The sequence below is a fragment of the Pinus tabuliformis genome, chromosome X (assembly GCF_031772625.1).
Source record: "Pinus tabuliformis cultivar Carrire ecotype Pingquan chromosome X, CPIR1, whole genome shotgun sequence".
Lineage (NCBI taxonomy): Eukaryota > Viridiplantae > Streptophyta > Pinopsida > Pinales > Pinaceae > Pinus > Pinus tabuliformis.
In genome coordinates this window covers 1,199,987,083-1,200,006,964 of record NC_142308.1, presented here as the reverse complement: position 1 = coordinate 1,200,006,964, position 19,882 = coordinate 1,199,987,083, and the positions used below count along the sequence as shown (strand labels likewise).

The 19,882-nt window shown below is 40.1% G+C and overlaps 1 protein-coding gene across 1 annotated transcript in view; it reads right to left on the bottom strand.

Annotated features, from left to right (window-relative positions):
* Window positions 1-19,882, bottom strand: part of LOC149144268 (aminopeptidase M1-like) — a 117,960-nt gene that overhangs the window by 92,648 nt on the left and 5,430 nt on the right. Inside the window, 2 exon segments of the mRNA XM_089448166.1 lie at window positions 9,118-9,211; window positions 9,351-9,537. Of these exon segments, the coding sequence (XP_089304292.1) occupies window positions 9,118-9,211; window positions 9,351-9,537 (281 nt within the window).

Genomic DNA, 19,882 nt, shown 5'->3' with positions numbered 1-19,882 from the left:
AAACATACGTCCTTCTCTGATTGCATGTATGATATTTACAACTCAGTAAATCATACAACTAACAGTACATTGTCCCTGCACTCTAGTCTCAACTGAGTCTTTCTCAGGAATGACATGCATGAGTTTCCGATGAGAGAATCTTCAGTTAACTGGAGTAGCACTTCTGGATGCACCAGTGCACCAAATCACTATTAATCCTCTACTAGTTCAACAAACAGTTAGAACTAGTTTAATTGTCTATAACTCATACTGGACCCCTAAAATTTAGGGAGAACACTTACATGACTTCCAAAAGACTTCCAACTCGAAATTCCTAACTTAACTAAGTCAACTTAACTTAGTTAACTATTACTAGTTGCTACGAGAAAATAATTACAATTTTAATTCACAATTTAATTCAATGACAAATTAAATTGGAATTTATGGATTCTATTTTTAACATTTCTTGTTGCTATTTTCAAAACTCCCTCTCAACAAAAATGGAATTCAACTCGATTCCGATCTTGAACCTTCGGAATGTTTTGCATGCAACACTCCTCTCTAGTGTTGTTGCTACAACAACTCCAAAAACAAAAACAAAAAATCCAACCTGAATCAGTATGATGCATCTGTCATCAAGGTCTTTGACTGTTATTGCCTATGTCGATTGAAAACTCTACGCTTCTGTTGACTCTGCCTTTCTGCACTATTGTCAACCCTACTTTGCGCTCTTTAGTATCTAACTGCTCTAGCCTCTGTCACTCTGATCTCTGACTGCATCAATCACCACTGATTCATCCTACTACTATGTACTTTGGGCTCCCGTAGCAGGGTACAATCCATGAGATAAAACCTCTCAATGGACCCTGACCAATTTCAGCCCTCTTGGGACTATCACTTCACATCGCCCCACCTCACACCTAAAGGTACGACTGCATGTGCTCCCTCTGCCCACTTGGCTTGAAATTTCCCCCTACTGAAGGTCTCTGCATGAGTGGATGCCTCCACTCGGTCTCCTCTCTACTTCTCCAATTGTGGCTGCTCCACAATTGTCTGAGATTGCTTCTTCTCTGCTTGAGTGGATCTCTCCACTCGCTCTCCTCTCAACTTCTCCAATTGTGGTTGCTCCACAATTTCTTGAAGCTGCTTCTAAGGCTTCTTCTGGGGCTGCATGTTGAAAGGTAATTTACTCTCCCTCTCAACCACCAATTCTCTAACCTTTGCCTTGCACTTCAAGGCTTTGTATGCATCTTGTACCTCAAGAGCATACAAGTTCTTGACCCGTGCACCGATCTATTTCACTTGTCCCGTGGGTATGTGTATAAGGAAAACCTTTCCCTTACTAAAAATCACATCATAGCCACGGTCTTCCAATATCGCGACTGAAACAAGATTCTTCTTTAGTCCTGGAACATACATCACATCTATGATCCTGAGAGGGGAGCCAAACTCCCTCTGAAAGGTAACCGTATCGATCCCAGTAGCTATATGCCTCCCGCCATCTCCAAACTCTATGCTCTGCTTGAGGTCTTTCTCCTCAAAATCACTAACGGGATCTATGTTCTCTGTCATATGGAACGAGGCACCACTGTCAAGATTCCACACGCCTCCCCATTACAGTGTTGGCCATGCATGCAATGAGAGTGAAATCAAGTTTGAATTGTGAAGCTAGAGCTTCACCTGCTGTAGCTACCGTAACCTCCTTCTTGCTTGCTTTTTTCTATGGGCAATTCGTGGCATAGTGCCCATGCTCGTGACAATGAAAACACTTGACTTTCAACAAGTCCATCTTCTTCTTGCCCGCCTCGCCTTGGGACTTCTTTCCCTTGGCCTTCTTTGCCTTACTCGCTAAGGAAAAATCCCTTCCACTTCCTTGGAAGAGGTCCCATCTCTAGTGTTCAGTCGAAACTCCTCTTATACGAAATCCGACCACAGTCATTCCCAATTTGGCGGTTTCTCCCTGCCATTAACAGAGTCCTGATAACTAACTATGCCAACTCTTGGGAAGTCCTAGAATAGCTAGGCTTACCATATCATCCTCGGCAACAGTGATCCCAACACTTCCAAGCTCATCCCGACAATGGGTGAACTTAGTCAAGTAATTTGGAATTAAGTCGCCCGCCTCCATCTTGGTTTCTCTAAGTTTGTCCATCTATGCCAATCTTCCTATGGTCACTGTTGTTCTGAAACGCATTCGTCAATGCTTTCCACATAGCATGCGGAGTTTCCTTGCCATGGAGACTCGAGACAATGTGGTGTCGAACTCCCTCAAGGATAATTCACCTCGCCCTTGCCACACACTTTTCCATTAAGCCAGATCTTTTGCATCCGATGCTGGTGGCTTAGGAATGTCTTGATCAATGAATTCCTTCAAGCCATTATCCACCAACACGGCCTCCATCTTGTCCTTCCAGGCTATATAATTCGAGCTACATCCAAGGCATACCCGAGCCGCAAACCATAAAACGCCATCTGCCGATCCTAAAGTATGTAATGCAAATTCGAATTTCATCTGTAACCCTGAATTCAAAAACTTCGAAATCTCCTCTACTGTACTGTAATCAGCTCTGATACCATGTAGATTTTTCTACATATGTAGCTTTGATACCATATAGATTTTCCTACAAATCTAGCTCTGATACCATGTAGATTTTTCTACATATGTAGCTCTAATACCATGTGGAATTTCCTGTAGATTCACAAGCTCATGTAATCTATTAAAACAAGAGACAAGAATCTCCTACTTTCAACTAGCGAAAGCCAATAGATTGATGAAAACAATAATCAGCAAGAGGAAGAACATCAATGGCACATAACACAATATTTATAAGAGGAAAGCCACAGCTCAAAACCCCTATTATCTATATTGCATTAATCAGAAATCCAAGATGAAAATACAATGTTTGTTCTCACAAGAACAATCCCTGCACAAGTATAATCAACTTCCAGCTCACAAGCTAGCTCAAGCCAAATCCTTAGCCTATTTTGTAGCTCTCCAAGCCCCTATTTCCTTGCCCAATTCCTAGGATGAATAGCCCATATTTAAAGGGAATTCATGCTTCCAAAACTGCATAATCCGAACATAGGTCCTTCTCTGATTGCATGCATGATATTTACAACTCAGTAAATCATACAACTAATAGTACATTGTCCCTGCACTCTAGTCTCAGCTGGGTCTTTCTCGGAATTGACATGCATGAGTTTCTGATGAGAGAACCTTAAATTAACTAGAGCAGCACCTATGGATGCACCAGTGCACCAACTCACTACTAATCCTCTACTAGTTCAACAAACAATTAGAACTAGTTTAACTGTCTATAATAACTCAATAAACTGAGTTATCTAATTACAACTCAATCTAAACTCATATTGGACCCCTAAAATTTAGGGAGAACACTTACATGACTTCCAAAAGACTTCCCACTCGAAATTCCCAAGTTAACTAAGTTAACTTAACTGAGTTACAAGTTGCTATGAGAAAATAATTACAAATTTAATTCACAATTTTATTCAAGGACAAATTAAATTGGAATTTCTGGATTCTATTTTTAACATTTCTTGTTGCTATTTTCAACATTGGATTCATTAATATATACATTTGGTGTTTACTTTCCATAAATGTCTAAATATTTATTCATTTAGCATGATGCTCCTTGATCTGTCATGTAGTTTATGTTTGAATTATATTATGTATGCTCTTGTATTTCTTGTTGTCTTTTGATCTCTCTTGCAGGCATTCGGACACAAGGAATGGCGAGGAGGGGGCCTGGAAGCGAAGGGATTGAGATCATCATCAAAGGTTGAGCACTTAGCATCAGAGTGAGGTAGGTTTCTCTCTCTCACTTTGCATTTTCAACATAAACTGGGAAAGCTTACACTACTTAGTCTGGTTTGTAGCTAGATCGTCTCATAGGACTAGAGAGATTGCTTCTGTCCACAAAAAGGATTTATCTTCACAACAACAAGCAATTGCATAAATGAAGCACAAGACCAGATTATAATAAGACTTGAAGACAAAGTTTCACTTAATGACAAACTCGGCAGCCTCAATGTTCACATCCATGTAGAAGAAATAACCAACCAATGCAAAAATATTTGTCAATTTAATCAATAATTGTCAACTTGTAGGTCTCAAATAACTTTGAAAGGTAACCACAGTTCATGTGTGCAGGTACAACAAACACGCCAGTTCCATGGGACACCTGCTAAAATTATATAGCCCAAAGTGCTCCTGGCCGAACTCATGCGAACATTCATGACTCTGAACCAATCCAAAGAAATGTTGGCCAAGCCTTGGACAATGAACTATGGTACTAACGTGTATGCTCACTTACATACACAATATGCTCGATCTTTAACACAAGGATTTCATGAGGCAAATCCAGTGTTAATAGTGTGCACTAAAAATCTGCGTCCAAACAACCAAAGATAATATCTAGGGGACATTGTTCTACTTCCCAACATGCAATAAGTGTCCTTGTACCTACCATCCAATTGCATGACAAACATTTGTATCCCACATTTGTATGAATGCATCACAGGTCACGTGTGGAGGAAGGGAAACAAGACTTTGTGAAGTGTTAGTGCCCCTTGTAGCAAAGGATACAGTCACTTGTAAGACTAGTTTGTTTACTTCAATATTTTGAAGTTAGATATAAGCATGTCCCTTCCTTTTGTAATCATAAATGAAGGTCATCAATTACAACTTGTAAATTGACAATTGAAGACTTCTATGTAAGATAATCCATGAACCATTTTTAGTTGTATAGCTACAGACTTTAATAATTTAGATTTCCACACCTCATTTACCATAATTTGCTTTTCCCAACTATTGGTAACCTCATTCATTCACCACCAATATTTACATCATATTGCTATAGGTTCTCCTCATCGCCATCGTTATTATCTCATTATTCCTCTTATTGCCTTTGATGAGGCATCTCCCATTATATTTAATTTCACCTTCAAATTGAGTTTCACCATTTGACATACAACAAGATGTCCTTTCTTCTATTCAAGGACCTACAATAATTCTTAGCATCCCTTACTTCTACATTACTAAGAAAAACATGAATGTTTTTCTCCTTAGATCTCCAAGGTTCTATTGTCTCCAAATTTGATATATCCAAGTGCTATGTGTTCAAACCAATGTAAATGAAACCAAAAACCCTTTTAACTAGAAACGGACTGGAACCGGTAAAAAAAAACTAGACCAAAAACACAAAAAAATCAAATTTTAAAGAAAAGCATATATATCCATGTGCATCCAAATCAATCCAAACCATTTATACACAAATAAGCAAAAGTTCTCATTTATATAGCATGTAATCATGCACATAACCAAAATAGCACCGAGTGCAATCCATCTCCAAAATGAAAATACAACAAACAGGCTCTAGATGGCCTCTAGCATCCAAAAAAAATCATGCTACAACAAATACCTACATACAACAAGATGTCCTTTCTTCTATTCAAGGACCTACAATAATTCTTAGCATCCCTTTCCTCTACATTACTAAGAAAAACTTGATTGTTTTTTCTCCTTAGATCTCCAAGGTTCTATTGTCTCCAAATTCGATATATCCAAGTGCTATGTGTTCAAACCAATGTAAATGAAACCAAAAAACCCTCTTAACTGGAAACAGACCGAAATCGGTAAAAAAAATTCGACCAAAAAAACAGTCAACCAAAAACACAAAGTATTCAAATTTTAAAGAAAAGCATATATATTCATGTGCATCCAAATGAATCCAAACCATTTATACACAAAGAAGCAAAAGTTCTCATTTATATAGCATGTAATCATGCACATAACCAAAATAGCACCGAGTGCAATCCATCTCCAAACTGAAAATACAACAAACAGGCTCTAGATGGCCTCTAGCATCCAAAAAAAATCATGCTACAACAAATACCTACATATCATCGAAATCATTGCCTATATTGGGATCTTCGTCATGAATATCACTCTCTAAGCATTAAAATAAGGTAGAAGAAACGTAGCATGTCAAGTCAAGATTTTATTTGAGTGATAGGTACATTTTTAGTAAGGTCATGATAGAGGAGTTCAATGACCAATGCCTCTAACGTCAAGGTTCATAGAGGGTTTGGTACTCTTGATTAAATACTAGTTCCATACCTTTGTACATGACAAAATCCAATGGAAACGTTGCAATCCCCCCCAATCCTGAAAAACTGTTAATTCTGTTTGATTTTGAGCAATATCTAAAATTCTACTTTCTCCGTATGAAATCCAATGAGGTCAGAACCAATCTCAAACATCCTAAATCAATTCATGTTAATGTTAAAAAATAAGTAAAAGGATATCATTTTACTTTAAGAATTTAAAATTACCATGACTTGGATAGATATTGTAGGAGGGCCATAGGCTTGAATATTAGGTTGTCCCGCTCAAAAAATCTTGTTTTTTTAAAAGCATTGCATTTAGAACATCTTTGGTCACATTGAATGGAAACTGACCTGTTCCGTTGCAAAATCGGCCAATTTGGTACCAAACCAGCCATTTCAGGTTCCAAACCTTGAACCGAACCCGTCAAACCAATCAATTCCTTTGGTTCTGATAACAGTGGTTCAAACTTGTCAAACCAAAACTCTCCTACCACTTATGTGTTGTACAGTGATAAGGCATTAACCTTCCACAGATTTTCTTGCCACAAGTGAGGTCAGCAATCAACTCTTTTCACTATATAATTTCACTTGTCAAGATCCTTTTTCCATGGAAAATATCCTTAGTGTTTCTTCCCTTTTCCATGGGACTACTCATTCCTGTACTTAAGCCACACAAATAGCAACCTTTCTTGCCACAATAATAACTAGTGATCTCCTTGACACTCTTCTAGATGTACAATTTATTGCTTGGAATTACAAACTCTCTTCTTAGATTTTGCAATATAGATTGCTCAAATATTTTCTATGTTGTTCTTCTAACAAACCACCAGGCTCATCCAATGCCATGCCCATAATGTTTTCTATGAATTTTAGGCTTATTGCAAAAATGATAAAAATATTGTCAACTCATTAAAATAAGTGGTCTCGGATCTTTCACCTACAATATATTACCATGTTACACGTTGGTCACACACATCCAGAATACACGCTACAACCAATGTTTTAAAACTCCGACTCGGCCGAGGGTCGACTCCGACTCCGACTCCGACTCGGTATCGACTCAGCCAGCTCGATTTCAATGACTCGGTCATTGTAAAAAATACACTAAATATTTATTTTTTATAAAAACACATAATTTTAAAGATTTTCATTCATGTTTCCAAACACACAGCATTAGAATATAGATAGAAGGCAACATATGATCAAAGTAGGCTCATGAATATATCCATTCTATTAAAATGGCACCCAGTGCACTGTCCAATACACACACGATGATGATATAGAGATCAAAACAAAAACACATAACCAAGGAGGCTAGAAATGGCCTCTACAACAAAAGTTTGTGACCAGTACCACTGGCTACTGCTAGAGTTGCCAACATCATCTGCCTTAGTGTTACTTGGGAGCGGGAGCGGGAGCAAAAATGGGAGCGAGAGCAACATTTTCAGAAGCTCTCGGTTTAGGAGCGAATCCTGGAGGAGTTCGACAACCAATGTCATTAACATCGAGGTACATAGAGGGATTCGTGCTCTTGATTAATTACGAGTTCCATACCCTAATACATGACAAAATTCAATGGAAACATTACAATCCCCCAATCTTGAAATCCTGAAAAACCGATAAGTCTGCAGGATTTTGAATGAAATCTAAAATTCTACTTTCTCCATATGAAATCCAATGAGGCCGGAACCACTCTCAAACATCCTAAGTCATTTCATGGTAATGTTAAAAATTTAAGTAAAGGAAGGAGAATGTCACTTTTACTTTAAGAATATAACATTACCATGAATAGCATAGCCTTAGTAGGGCAATATGATCAAATACTAGGGTTTGGGAGAGAGGAATGAACCCCAAAGATCAGCAAACTAATTCATAAACCCCTTTGGAGTCCCCCACACTAAGAAAAATTAAAAAAAATAAAAATAAAAAAAGAAGTGTTTTTATGGTTCACTGGCCACTGTCAGCTACCCGGCCGAGTAGTTACGGATCCGGCCGAGTCGGCCGAGTTATCACTGACTCGGACGAGTCATGCTATGACTCGGCCGGGTCAGTGATTACTTGGCCAACCGAACCGAATTTTCTGCTGGGTTGAAATTTTTTTTTCCCGGCTCGAACTAACTCAGCCGAGTCGGTTCCGAGCCGGCCAGATCTTAAAACAATGGCTACAACACTCATTATTATTCATCTTCAGTGCATAGAACTAGTTGCATAGAGTGCTATTAACCTATTTGAGGAAACATGCAAGTTGCTGCAACATTGACCAAATTCAATTGTGTAGTTATATGATTGTTGTTGCATAGCTATATGGTGGGGCTAAAGTCATAGATAACCTAATCTTCCAGATTTTGGGGCCACTGATAACAGTATGGCATCAACCACTGAAAATTTGAGGTGAACACAAAGCTTTCCCTGCAAGCAAGACTGTCTTCACTATGCAAACAAAATCAAAATCAATATCCTGTACTAGATTAAGAAGGCATGCATTGCACATTAATCACCATCATTACTTTCTTCTCTGCACTTCCAGTTGAGGACTGGAGAACCAGGGCACTAGCAATTTTGGTTTTATTTATTCAAGATAGCAAGAAAAACCATTATGTTAAATTCAACCTTACTGACATCAAAATTTGATCTGAAAAAGCAAGGATCACATTAATAACCTTCTGGAACAAAAAAACATGCATGACAGCAGTTTTAAGAGTGCATAGTATGGCACATGTAGGAAGTTCAAAACCTTTCAGAAATATTCTCCAATGAAAGAAAGCAGCATAATGTCACCTATAGCCTCTAGCTAGTAAGCTTGGCCAGTAATGGATATGTAGCTTTGCTATTAAAATTCAGACTACTTACCACATATATTTCCACAGGTCATACTAACAAGAGAACGCAAAAAATTGCATTGAATAAGATAATAACATTTTGACAAGAAATGTGGGAGACCAGGCTGCAGTTCTCAGGGCAAAAGTCAACTACAAAAAGAGCACCAAATAAATTCAGAATTCTACTTACTTGGCATAATATGGAAGTGTTCTTACTGCAACATCCAGAGCAAACATCCCTTGGTTGGTTTTACCAACCTCACAATACACGCGAACTTTATTTCCTGCATTTAGACATGACATGGAATACTTAAGCGTACGATTGGCAAATGCATGCATTCATCTATTCTCATGGAAGCCTGAATTGGCCATACACAGACCTGCCATAGTTGTTCCATCTATATAACATGTATGTACACACACCTGCTGTAGTTGTTTGTTCTATATATTCAAATTCTCCCACAACAACTGCCACCAAATATGTTGACATAACAGGTGATTCCTGGAAACTGACTGTTTTCAAATGTCCATCAGACTTTTCTTCAATAGCTGGCATATTTGATAAAACTACTCTGTCAAAAGGTGCTTGAATCGTTATTTTAAATGTTGCCTGTGAGAAATGTACAGAATCACATTATTATAGTTGCTGTGAAACAGAAAGCCTATACATTTCCAGTTAAACAAATAAAAAATTAATAAGGAAAAACATTAAAGAAAAGAAAGAAAGGAAAAAAAAAAATTATAATAATAAAAAAAAAAAAAAAAATATTAATGAGGCAAAATAGTATCACCCTTTCAGGTTTCCAACATTATTTCTTAAACCTACTTTGTTTATATCTTCTCTCATTCTAAGTTGCAGATAAACCTTTTATAATTACTCAAATAAAGATGCAAATCATGGAAGAAAGAGCATAGTTCTGATTTAGTGATTAAACAGTATCAAACCAAAATTGCAAATCAATTAGCTATCTTAACATGGTTAGCAATAGTCTATTCTTAACCAGAACAGAATGAACATTTTAAGAAGTAATCTGCACAATTCTGTAATGAGAAAAGCTAAAATTTCGAAATATAATTCCGAGGCATGCATTTCTGACTAGTTTGAACCAATATTCGAACAATAACAACAGGGGAAATATGTGTATTAACATGGACAATGATAAAGATGCACCTCTTCTTTGCATGAGAATGACAATTCGATGTGCATACATTGCAGGGCAGACAACAGCATATGAGACATAAGCACCTAAAACAACCTCTTAAGAGAAAATACGATAAGTGTATTTTAATAATGCCAAATAAATTACCGAAATGTAGGTCAATGGGACTATGAAGTACAATCGCTGATGATAGTATGTGAGTGAACTAGGCTGCTCCAAAAGGAAAATAAAATAGATAAAGGAGAAAATTTGTAAAAGGGTCTTGCATTAAAGAAGCATGTAGAAAGAAAGAAAGCTCCACAGAATGTTATGTCAGGTAGAGGAAGGAAGTAGATAATGGGAACAGACTCTTTGTTATCATGTTAACTACCAGGAAGATGCCAATAGATTGTCTGTTGATGTCATCAGCAGAAAGTCGTGTGCTAGGAGGACCTGGATGAGTGAACCTAGAGGGATTCCGAGTGTAGTGTACTAGGGTAGATTTGCCCTAGGTTTCCTTGCACATTCATGGTGTTATTCACAATTTTCTTTCCAATTTTCAAAGCAACAGTTCCAGTATAGAATTTAAACTTCAGTATCCACATTAGCAATATGACAGAGCATTACAGGTCAACCAAACAAATAGTATTAATTGCATTTACTGTTCAAACAAGCTAACCAGTCCAACACAACTTTTAGTTCCCAAGTTCTAGAATTCAACAGGAGAAACTACAAATCCATCAATACGGCAATACTTCAAAAACAGTTTAATATCACTAAGCTAATTGCCCTAGCTTGCCTGGGTTCTGAGCCCTCCACTTTATCCAACTCACTGCCAGTTTAAGGTATGTGACAATTAAAGATCCACACAATCAGCACACCTCAAACAGGGGTTATGTTGCCTCAAGCCCAGATTTTGGGCCCCTGTGGCTCTGCTAAGATTCGTTCAGGATTACATTCACTGTACTACTTTGGCAAGGGTTTTGATGGCTTGTTCAGCTCCCAAGTAGGTCTCAGCCCACATTCAGCGTCAAAAAACTTTGCTCCCAGCTACAGCGAGGGTATTTGGCTTCTTTGTTCCACTTCTGCCCACAGTAAGAGCCTAGGATCAGCTTCGCTCCTCTTAGAAAACCTCAGAACAGACGCTCCCAAAACCCTAGGTATGATCCACTCCTTCAAAAAGATAATTCCTGCCTACAGAAGGCCCATGCAAGGGCATGTAATTGTTCAGGCTTCCAAAAAGTCATCTCCCACTACAGGATGCCTTGCAAGGATGTCCTTGAGAGCACAGAACTTCGCTTGATCAAAAGAAAAATTCACTGAAGCCCTGTCTTGTCTCAGAAGCATAAAACGACTGACAGAGAGCTGTTACAAAATTCTGCTGCCTGTAAGAGAAGAGTTTCTGTGGCCAGAACAAGAGAATAAACAAGACAAACTTTGCTGCCTTTTCAAATAGTTGTTCTGTGCCAGATCGAAGGATCAGTGAGGGTTTCTTTCCCCTTCTTATTGAAATTGGCAGCTTTGGTCAGAATTTCATTAACAAAATCATGGAGAAAATTCATATTTATAAGTTTGACCAAGTCAGCCTCATGACCATCAAGTTGGCCACACGTGTGGAAAGCCACATCCTAAATCACATATAAATGTGGCATTGTTGAAGCTCATTTGGTCACCAACACATCACACAACAAATCGGTTTGAAATTGCAGAAGTATCTCACACATGCAAAGGAGTCAAAGGAGCATCTTTTCTCTAATTTTTAGGGACTTTCGTTGACTTATTGTGCATTACAGTTTACTGTTCTCTCTATAATTGCTAAACTGTTTTGGGGCGAATGTAATTGAATGAAGTAAGAAATTATTACAGCAGAGAACTTGAGAAAAATTAACATGGTATCAGAGGTGAGGTGAAGATCAGCCATTGGAGAACAGAGAACACCCCTTTGAGACACCTCTCTTGCTGATTGGTGATCAACTCTCTTGGACAAGATGACTTCCTCCTACTTCAAGATTGAATAAAAGTTGAATGATGCCTCCAACTTTGAAGCGTGGAGGGCTATACTGGATCTTACCCTTGAAGAGAATGATGTGGAGTATGTGGAGGGCAGGATAGCTGCAACTCCTGAGAATGCCAATCCCAATGCCAAATCCAAGTACAAGAAGGGTGAGATCAAGGCTAAGAAGATCATCATTGATTCTCTCAGAGATCATCTCATCACTTCTGTGTCCAAGCTGAAGAAGTCAAAGGAGATGTATGTCAAGTTGATTGGGATGTAAGAGGTCAACCATCTCAGCAACCATCTCAGCCACATCATTTCCTTGAAGAGTTAACTCCGTGACATCTGGACAACCAAGTCAGAATCTATAATAGGCTACTTCACGAGAATCTCTCAAATAAGAGATCAGCATCTTTCCATTGAAGAAATCATCCCTGATAGACAGCTTGTACAGATGACCCTTGGTGGACTAGTAGCAGAAAAGAGGGATTTGCAGCCAATGACAAGAGAGGAAAAGGGAAAGGAAGACCTTCAAAATCGAAGTCAAAGAATCCAGCACCAGCATTCAACAATAATAGAAGGGACTTGTCCAAAGTAGCTTCCAATGCTACAAACGTGACAACTATGGGCACATATCCCAAGATTGTCCTAAAAGAAGTGCTCTGAGGCCCAACACCAACAACAAAGATACAACAACAACTCCAACAATAGAAGGAGAGGAAGAGGTCCTGTTGCCCATGCAAGTGTTGAGGAGACTCAGCGCCCTCAAAAGAAGTACAAAGACACAATGTATGTTGATAATGTTGTAATACTCAATCTGAATATTTTCTTTTTTCTGCTATTTCAATATCATCTTTAGATAGCACTGATAGTGGGGCATCTAGACACTTGACTGCATATCATAAAATCCTCTCAAATTTCATTGAGAGGGAGACTAGTTTGAATATTATACTTGGGGATATTTCTACTCTTCATTTCAAAGGGACTGGCTCTGTTTCTTATCATTTGGATTCTGGTCAAACCATTCATCTACAAGATGTGTTATATGTGCCAAGTTTGAATAAGAATCTTGTCTCCATTTCTGCCGTGGAAGACAAAAGGTTTAGAGTTGCATTCATTAATGTAAAAATTCTTGTTTGGTCAAGAAAATCTAGCTTAAGGTCAGCCTTCACACTTGGTGTCGGAAATGAAGGCCTATACAGAGTTTGTGGATGACCAATTCAAGCATTGGTCCATAATAGTGTAGAAAATCCATGAAATTTTGATCTGCTATAACGAATAATCTGAAAACTAGTTTCTTTTCACTAAAACAGATCATTTCTCTACTAAATTTTGCAGCGGAATAGGCATATTCATTATAAGGCCCTACCTGATGTGAAATAGATGGTGACAGGTATGCCCGAGTTCAAAGTAGAGCATGAATGTGTATGTCCGGGATGTGCCGAAGGACAACTTACAAGGGACCATTCCCCTCACATAATAGCAAGACCACAAACATATTGCAATTGATCCACTCTCATATCTGGTATATGCACGTAAACTCCTTGGGAGGATACTTATATTATCTCACCTTTGTGGATGATTATTCTCGCAAGACCTGGATCTACTTCTTGAAGAAAAAAAATTAAGTGTTCACCTGGGTTCCGACATTTCAAAGCCCTGATCGAAAACAAATCCGGGAAGAAAATCAAGATATTGAGGACTGATAATGGGACCGAGTATGAATCCAATGAATTCCAACATTATTGCACAGAAGTTCGCATTAAGAGGGAGACTACAACGCCATACACTCCCGAGCATAATAGTGTGGCTGAAAGGAAGAATCGCTCTATTGTAGAAGTTGTCTGTGCCATGCTTCATGATCAAGACCTCCCAAAGTTTCTATGGGGTGAAGCTGCAAATACCGCTGTGTATGTTCAAAACCGATGCCCTCATCAAGCATTGGACTCCAAGGCTCTCGAAGAAATGCTCACTGGTAAGAAACCCAATGTCTCTCATTTTAGAATTTTTGGAAGCCCCATATATTTTCATGTGCCGAAAGAGAAAAGAAGCAAATTGCGTGCATCTGGGAAGAAAGGAATCTTTGTGGGCTATAGTGAAAATTCTAAGGGATATAGAATCTATGTGGCTGGATAAAAGGAAGTTGAGATAAGTCATGATGTCACCTTCAACAAAGATATGGCCCTCATGAAGATCAACAACCTTCCTATCCTAAGGAAGGACAAAGAAGCTAACACCGGGAATCAGGGTGAAAAAGAGGACGAAACGATGCCTGATGTTGATGAACATGTGGATCATATTGATCCACTCCCTCATGAGCCTTCCTCCTCCAAGAGGAGACCCTCATGGCTTAGGGAGACTCTCAAAGATGTTGAGAGGCAAATTGCACCAAGGGGGACTTTCTGTGAAAGCAAGAAGCCGAACAGGTACCAAGAATATTTGACGGCCATGAGCACTATCATTCAAAATGAGCCTTCATCATTCGAAGAAGTCGTAAAGCAACAAGTATGGAAGGATGTTATGAACATTGTTTTAAAAAACGACTAAGTCGACTCCGACTCGACCGAGTCAGACCAAGCCAATGCCTGGCCGGGTCGGCTCGGTGGCCGAAACGGAACGGCTGGTCGGGTTGTTACCGAGCCAGTCATTGACTCGGTCGACTCAGTAACAACTCGGCCAACTCGGTAATGACTCAGTCGGCTCGGTAACAACTCGATCCGCTGGGCTCTTTGACAAAAATCTTGAAGCACATTTGTCAAAAGTTGTTCCGCCTCCTACATATCAATGGTTGGGTTGTTGTTTATTGCATATTTATAGCCCTAAAGTAATCTATCATTGTTAGAAAGTTTTGAAAATTGCAAGGCTGGAGTATGGTTATCCTCGTGGCATGAATTAGAAAACTGAAAAAATGCGTTGAGCCATACAATTTTTTTAAAAAGGAAAACGTTCTGGCAATGGACTAATAAATACATATTTACCTCCGATTGTTCTGGAGCTTGACCATAATTAAATCAAGGGTTTTGAGACTTCATTAAGAGCAGAGACTTGGTATTATTGTTGTTGGTAGTCTAGTGATTGTCCTTAGGCTGAGGCAGAAAAGAATCCTAGCATTGGTGTCTAAGTATGAACTTTGTATTGGATAGTGCACTAGGTGCCATTTTGATATAATGGATGTATTCATGAGCCTACTTTGATCATATGTTGTTTTCTCTCTATATTCTAAAGCTTTGTGTTTGGAAACATGAATGAAAATCTTTAAAATTATGTTTTCATAAATAAAAAAATTAATGTATTTTTTACAACGACTAAGTCATTGAAATCAAATCAACGAAGTCAATACCGAGTCAGAGTCAGACTCAGAGTCAACCCTCGGTCGTTTCCGAGTCGAAGTCGGAGTTTTAAAGCATGGTTATGAATAAAGAATGAGTCAATTATGAAGAATGATGTCTGGGATGTGGTCCCTAGACCCCAAGACAAATCGGTTATCACTTCTAAGTGGCTCTACAAAATCAAGCATGGAGCTTATGGAAGTGCAGAAATGTTCAAGGCTCACTTTGTTGCTCAAGGCTTCTCTCAAAAGGAAGGTGCAGATTACGATGAGATATTTGCACCTGTTGCCCAATACACCACCATCCGCTCAATCATAGCCCTTGCTGCCTCGCAAAGTTGGAACCTACATCAGATGGATGTCAAGACCGCCTTCTTGCATGGTTAAATCAAAGAGAAAGTCTATGTGGAACAACCCGAGGGGTTTGAAGTTCATGATCAGGAATCTCATGTATGCAGGTTGAAGAAAGCTCTCTATGGATTGAAGCAAACACCTCAGGCTTGGTATGAGAGGATCGATAGCTATCTGATGAAGTTGGGATTCACTAGAAGTGAAGCCGATCCGAATCTTTACTTTAAGGTTGAAAATGAAAAACCTCTCATTTTGGTACTTTATGTGGACAACCTCCTTCTGACAGGTGCAAACCCTCTCATTCACAAATGTAAGAGGGATTTGGCTTCTGAATTTGAGATGAAGGACCTAGGGCCAATGCACTACTTCCTAGGGTTGGAGGTCTGGCAAAAGCCAAGTGAAATTTTCCTCTCTCAAGGAAAATATGTTGTGAAGATATTGGAAAGATTTGCGATGGTGGACTACAAGCCTGTGACTACTCTGATGGAACTTAACTTTAAGAAGTTATCTGGTAGTGTTGTTGGATCTGAATTGGGAAATGCTTATGAGTATCGTCAACTCATAGGAGCACTGATGTTCTTGGTGAACTCCCGTCTAGACATATGTTTTGCAGTTAACACATTGAGCCAATATATGGTTGAGCCTCATCATATACATTGGATTGCCGCCAAGAATCTTCTGAGGTATCTTCGGGGCACAATCACTCATGGACTAAGATACACTGCCGGAAATGTGAGGCTGCATGGTTATTCTGATGCTAAATGGGTTGGCAGTGTGGTGGATCGCAAAAGCACTTCTGGAAGTTGTTTTTCTTTGGGTTCTGCTTTGATATCCTGGATGAGCAAGAAGCAGAAATCGGTTGCCTTGAGCACCGCCGAGGCCAAATACATAGCTACTAGTATGGCCTCCTGTGAAGCTGCCTGATTGAGGATCCGATTATCAGAGAATCCTGTGTTTCATGATCGCTCCAAGCATATAGATATCAAGTACCACTTTATCTGGGATATGATACAACGAGGAGCAATGAGGCTCCATCACATTGGGACTGATGAGCAAGTCGTCGATATTCTGACAAAGCCCCTGGGGCAGGTCAAATTCTTGGCCTTTCGAGAAGGACGACTTGGAGTCGTGGAGAGACCTTCTTATGAGGGTCCTGTGTGAGATGGACATTGAGCTCTGGGAGCTCCGGGGAGCTTGGGGTACTTCCTGGAGCGGTGAGCAACCATAGGGTGAGTGGTTCACCCTTCTCCTAATCGTTTGTTGAGTACAAGGTGAGTGGTTCATCCTTCCCCTGTGATACCGCTTGGCGACATGTGAGCAGGACGAGTGGTTCATCCTTCTCCCACCGAGACATCCTACCCATGTAGTCTGGGACTCATGGGAAGTACCTCTCATCTGGTCCATGAGTAGGGCAATGAGGATAAGGACCATAGTACTACTAATGGACGCATCGTGTACTACCATACTCCATATGCTAGGATTTTGGATATTGATCTGGGATCGATGGGAACTGACATCGGGTCAGTAAGAGTGGTATGAGACACTCTCTTTTGATTGGGACCGACTTTGAGTCAATAGAGAATGGTATGATACATTCTCGATCACTTCTTCTTCTTCATAGTTTAACAGAGCAGTGCATGCATGTCAGAGATGGTACAAATTGGCAAATGGATTAACAAGTAGAGTTCTCCCTAGTTGAAAGAGAATGTTTTATCAGCGGTCTTAAAGAGGCCATACAAGCCCACGTCCGACTACACGACCCTCCCACATGGTCGGAGGCTTGCAAGGTAGCTCGTAACGCAGAACGTGCGTTAGCAGCCCAGTCCATTCGCCCAAATTTCACCGCCAAGGGTTGCCCCCCACAGGCTCACAGCACGACTCAAACACTTAAGGTCCAAAAGGTGTCACCTGCAAAAACGGCCGAAAGAAGAAAGGAGGGATTATGTTACTACTATGATGAAAAATACTCCCCAAGTCATAAACGCAAGGAGCCTAAATTTTTTCAAACTGATGCCACTGATTACAGCTCATTGGAGGAAGCCCCACCCTTTGAGGAACCGGAGGAGGTAGAAGAGGACAACCAGAAGGACAATGTCCCTGACGAACCAGTGATTTTGCTGCATGCTTTGGCAGGGATTTCTTCACCTCAAACTCTCAAAATCAAAGGTTTTATTAAACATCGCCCAGTAGTAGTCTTGATAGATAGTGGAAGTACACATAATTTCATCCATCAAAAAGTCAGGGAAGCAGTGCATTGTTTTGTACGAGCAGTTTCTAACATCCAAGTCCAAATTGCGGATGGGGGAACAATGAAATGTGAAGGCCGCTGTGAAAATGTCAAACTTCAAATGGGGGATTATCAGTTGAAGACCCACATGTTTGCCATACACATGGGAGGGTGCGACATTGTCCTCAGTGCTGAATGGCTTTGCACTCTTGGGCCAATCACAATGGATTTCCAGGAGTTATATATGAGCTTTAAGCAGAACAACTCCACACATACCCTCCGTGGACTCCAGGCAGGAGCTCCCCCTATCATCAGCTCACATAGGATGGAAAAATTGCTAAAAAAGGGCCATCATGGAGTTATAGCTCAATTTAATGACATCCAGGCCGTCGAACCCAATTCTCTGCCGATTCATCCTGAGATGCAACAGATTTTAAATAACCATCTGCCAGTCTTTGACAAGCCTCATGAGCTTCCACCCTCGCAAGGGGAACATGATCATAGCATCACCTTGGTTCCAAGGGCCCAACCACCAAATGTGCACCCATACAGATATCCGTTCACCCAAAAGAATGAAATAGAAAAAATAATCAAGGAACTTTTGGAAGCAGGTGTCATTTGTCCCAGCATTAGTCCTTATTCATCACCGGTGGTCATGGTGCTCAAGAAAGATGGGGAATGGCGGATGTGTCCAAACTTTAGGGCCCTCAATAAGTTGACAGTCAAAGATAAATTTCCCATCCCGGTTGTTGATGATTTGCTGGATGAACTCAATGGGGCTCAATTCTTCACTAAGTTGGATCTTCGCTCAAGCTACCACCAAATTCGCATGAAGGAAGTCGACATTCCAAAGACTGCTTCCAGAACTCATGAAGGCCATTATGAGTTCCTGGTCATGCCATTCGGTCTTTGTAATGCCCCATCTACTTTTCAGAGCCTTATGAACCACCTTCTCAAACCATATCTCAGGAAATTTGTCCTTGTCTTCTTCGATGACATCCTCATCTATAGTTGCACTTGGGCTGCACATCTTCAGCATGTAGATCTGCTCTTGCAACTACTCCGCAAGCATAAATTATTTGTTAAGATGTCCAAATGTTCTTTTGGCATGGAAGAAGTTGAGTATTTGGGCCATTGTGGGGCGTGAAGGTGTCAAGGTGGACCCCAAAAAGATCCAGGCAATGCAAGATTGGCCTCAACCTAAGACCTTGAAGAGCCTGAGAGGATTTTTGGGTCTCACAGGCTATTATCGCAAATTTGTCCGCAATTATGGTCGCATTGCGAAGCCCCTCACTCAACTCCTCAATAAAAATTCATTCTTTTGGAATGATGATGCACAATAGGCATTTACAGCTCTCAAAAATGCCATGTGTTCCACTCCAATCTTAGCACTACCTGATTTCACCAAATCTTTTGTCATTGAATGTGATGCTTCGGGTACGGGTATTGGGGCAGTCTTAATGCAGGAAGGTCAACCCTTGGCCTTCACAAGCCAACAACTAAGTGGGTGAAATCTGAGACAATCTACCTATGAGAAGGAAATGATGGCCATCTTACATGCAGTAGATACCTGGCGACCTTACTTACTAGGGCGACGTTTCCAAATCCGCACAGACCATCACAGTCTTAAATATTTTTTGGAGCAACGCCTATCCTCCCCACAACAAAATAAATGGCTCGCCAAAATGCTGGGATATGATTATGAGATCATTTATAAGAAAGGGCACGAAAATAGTGTAGCAGATGCATTATCTCGCCAATTTGAGGAGGAAAGTACCATGCTCGCAATTTCCCTTCCCATTCCAGAATGGATTGAAGAGGCTCGCAAGGAATGGTTTTCACATCCCTGGCTCTCCCAACTCATTACTCAATTGCAGGCCGATCCAAATTCCACCAAGGGCTACTCGTGGCAGG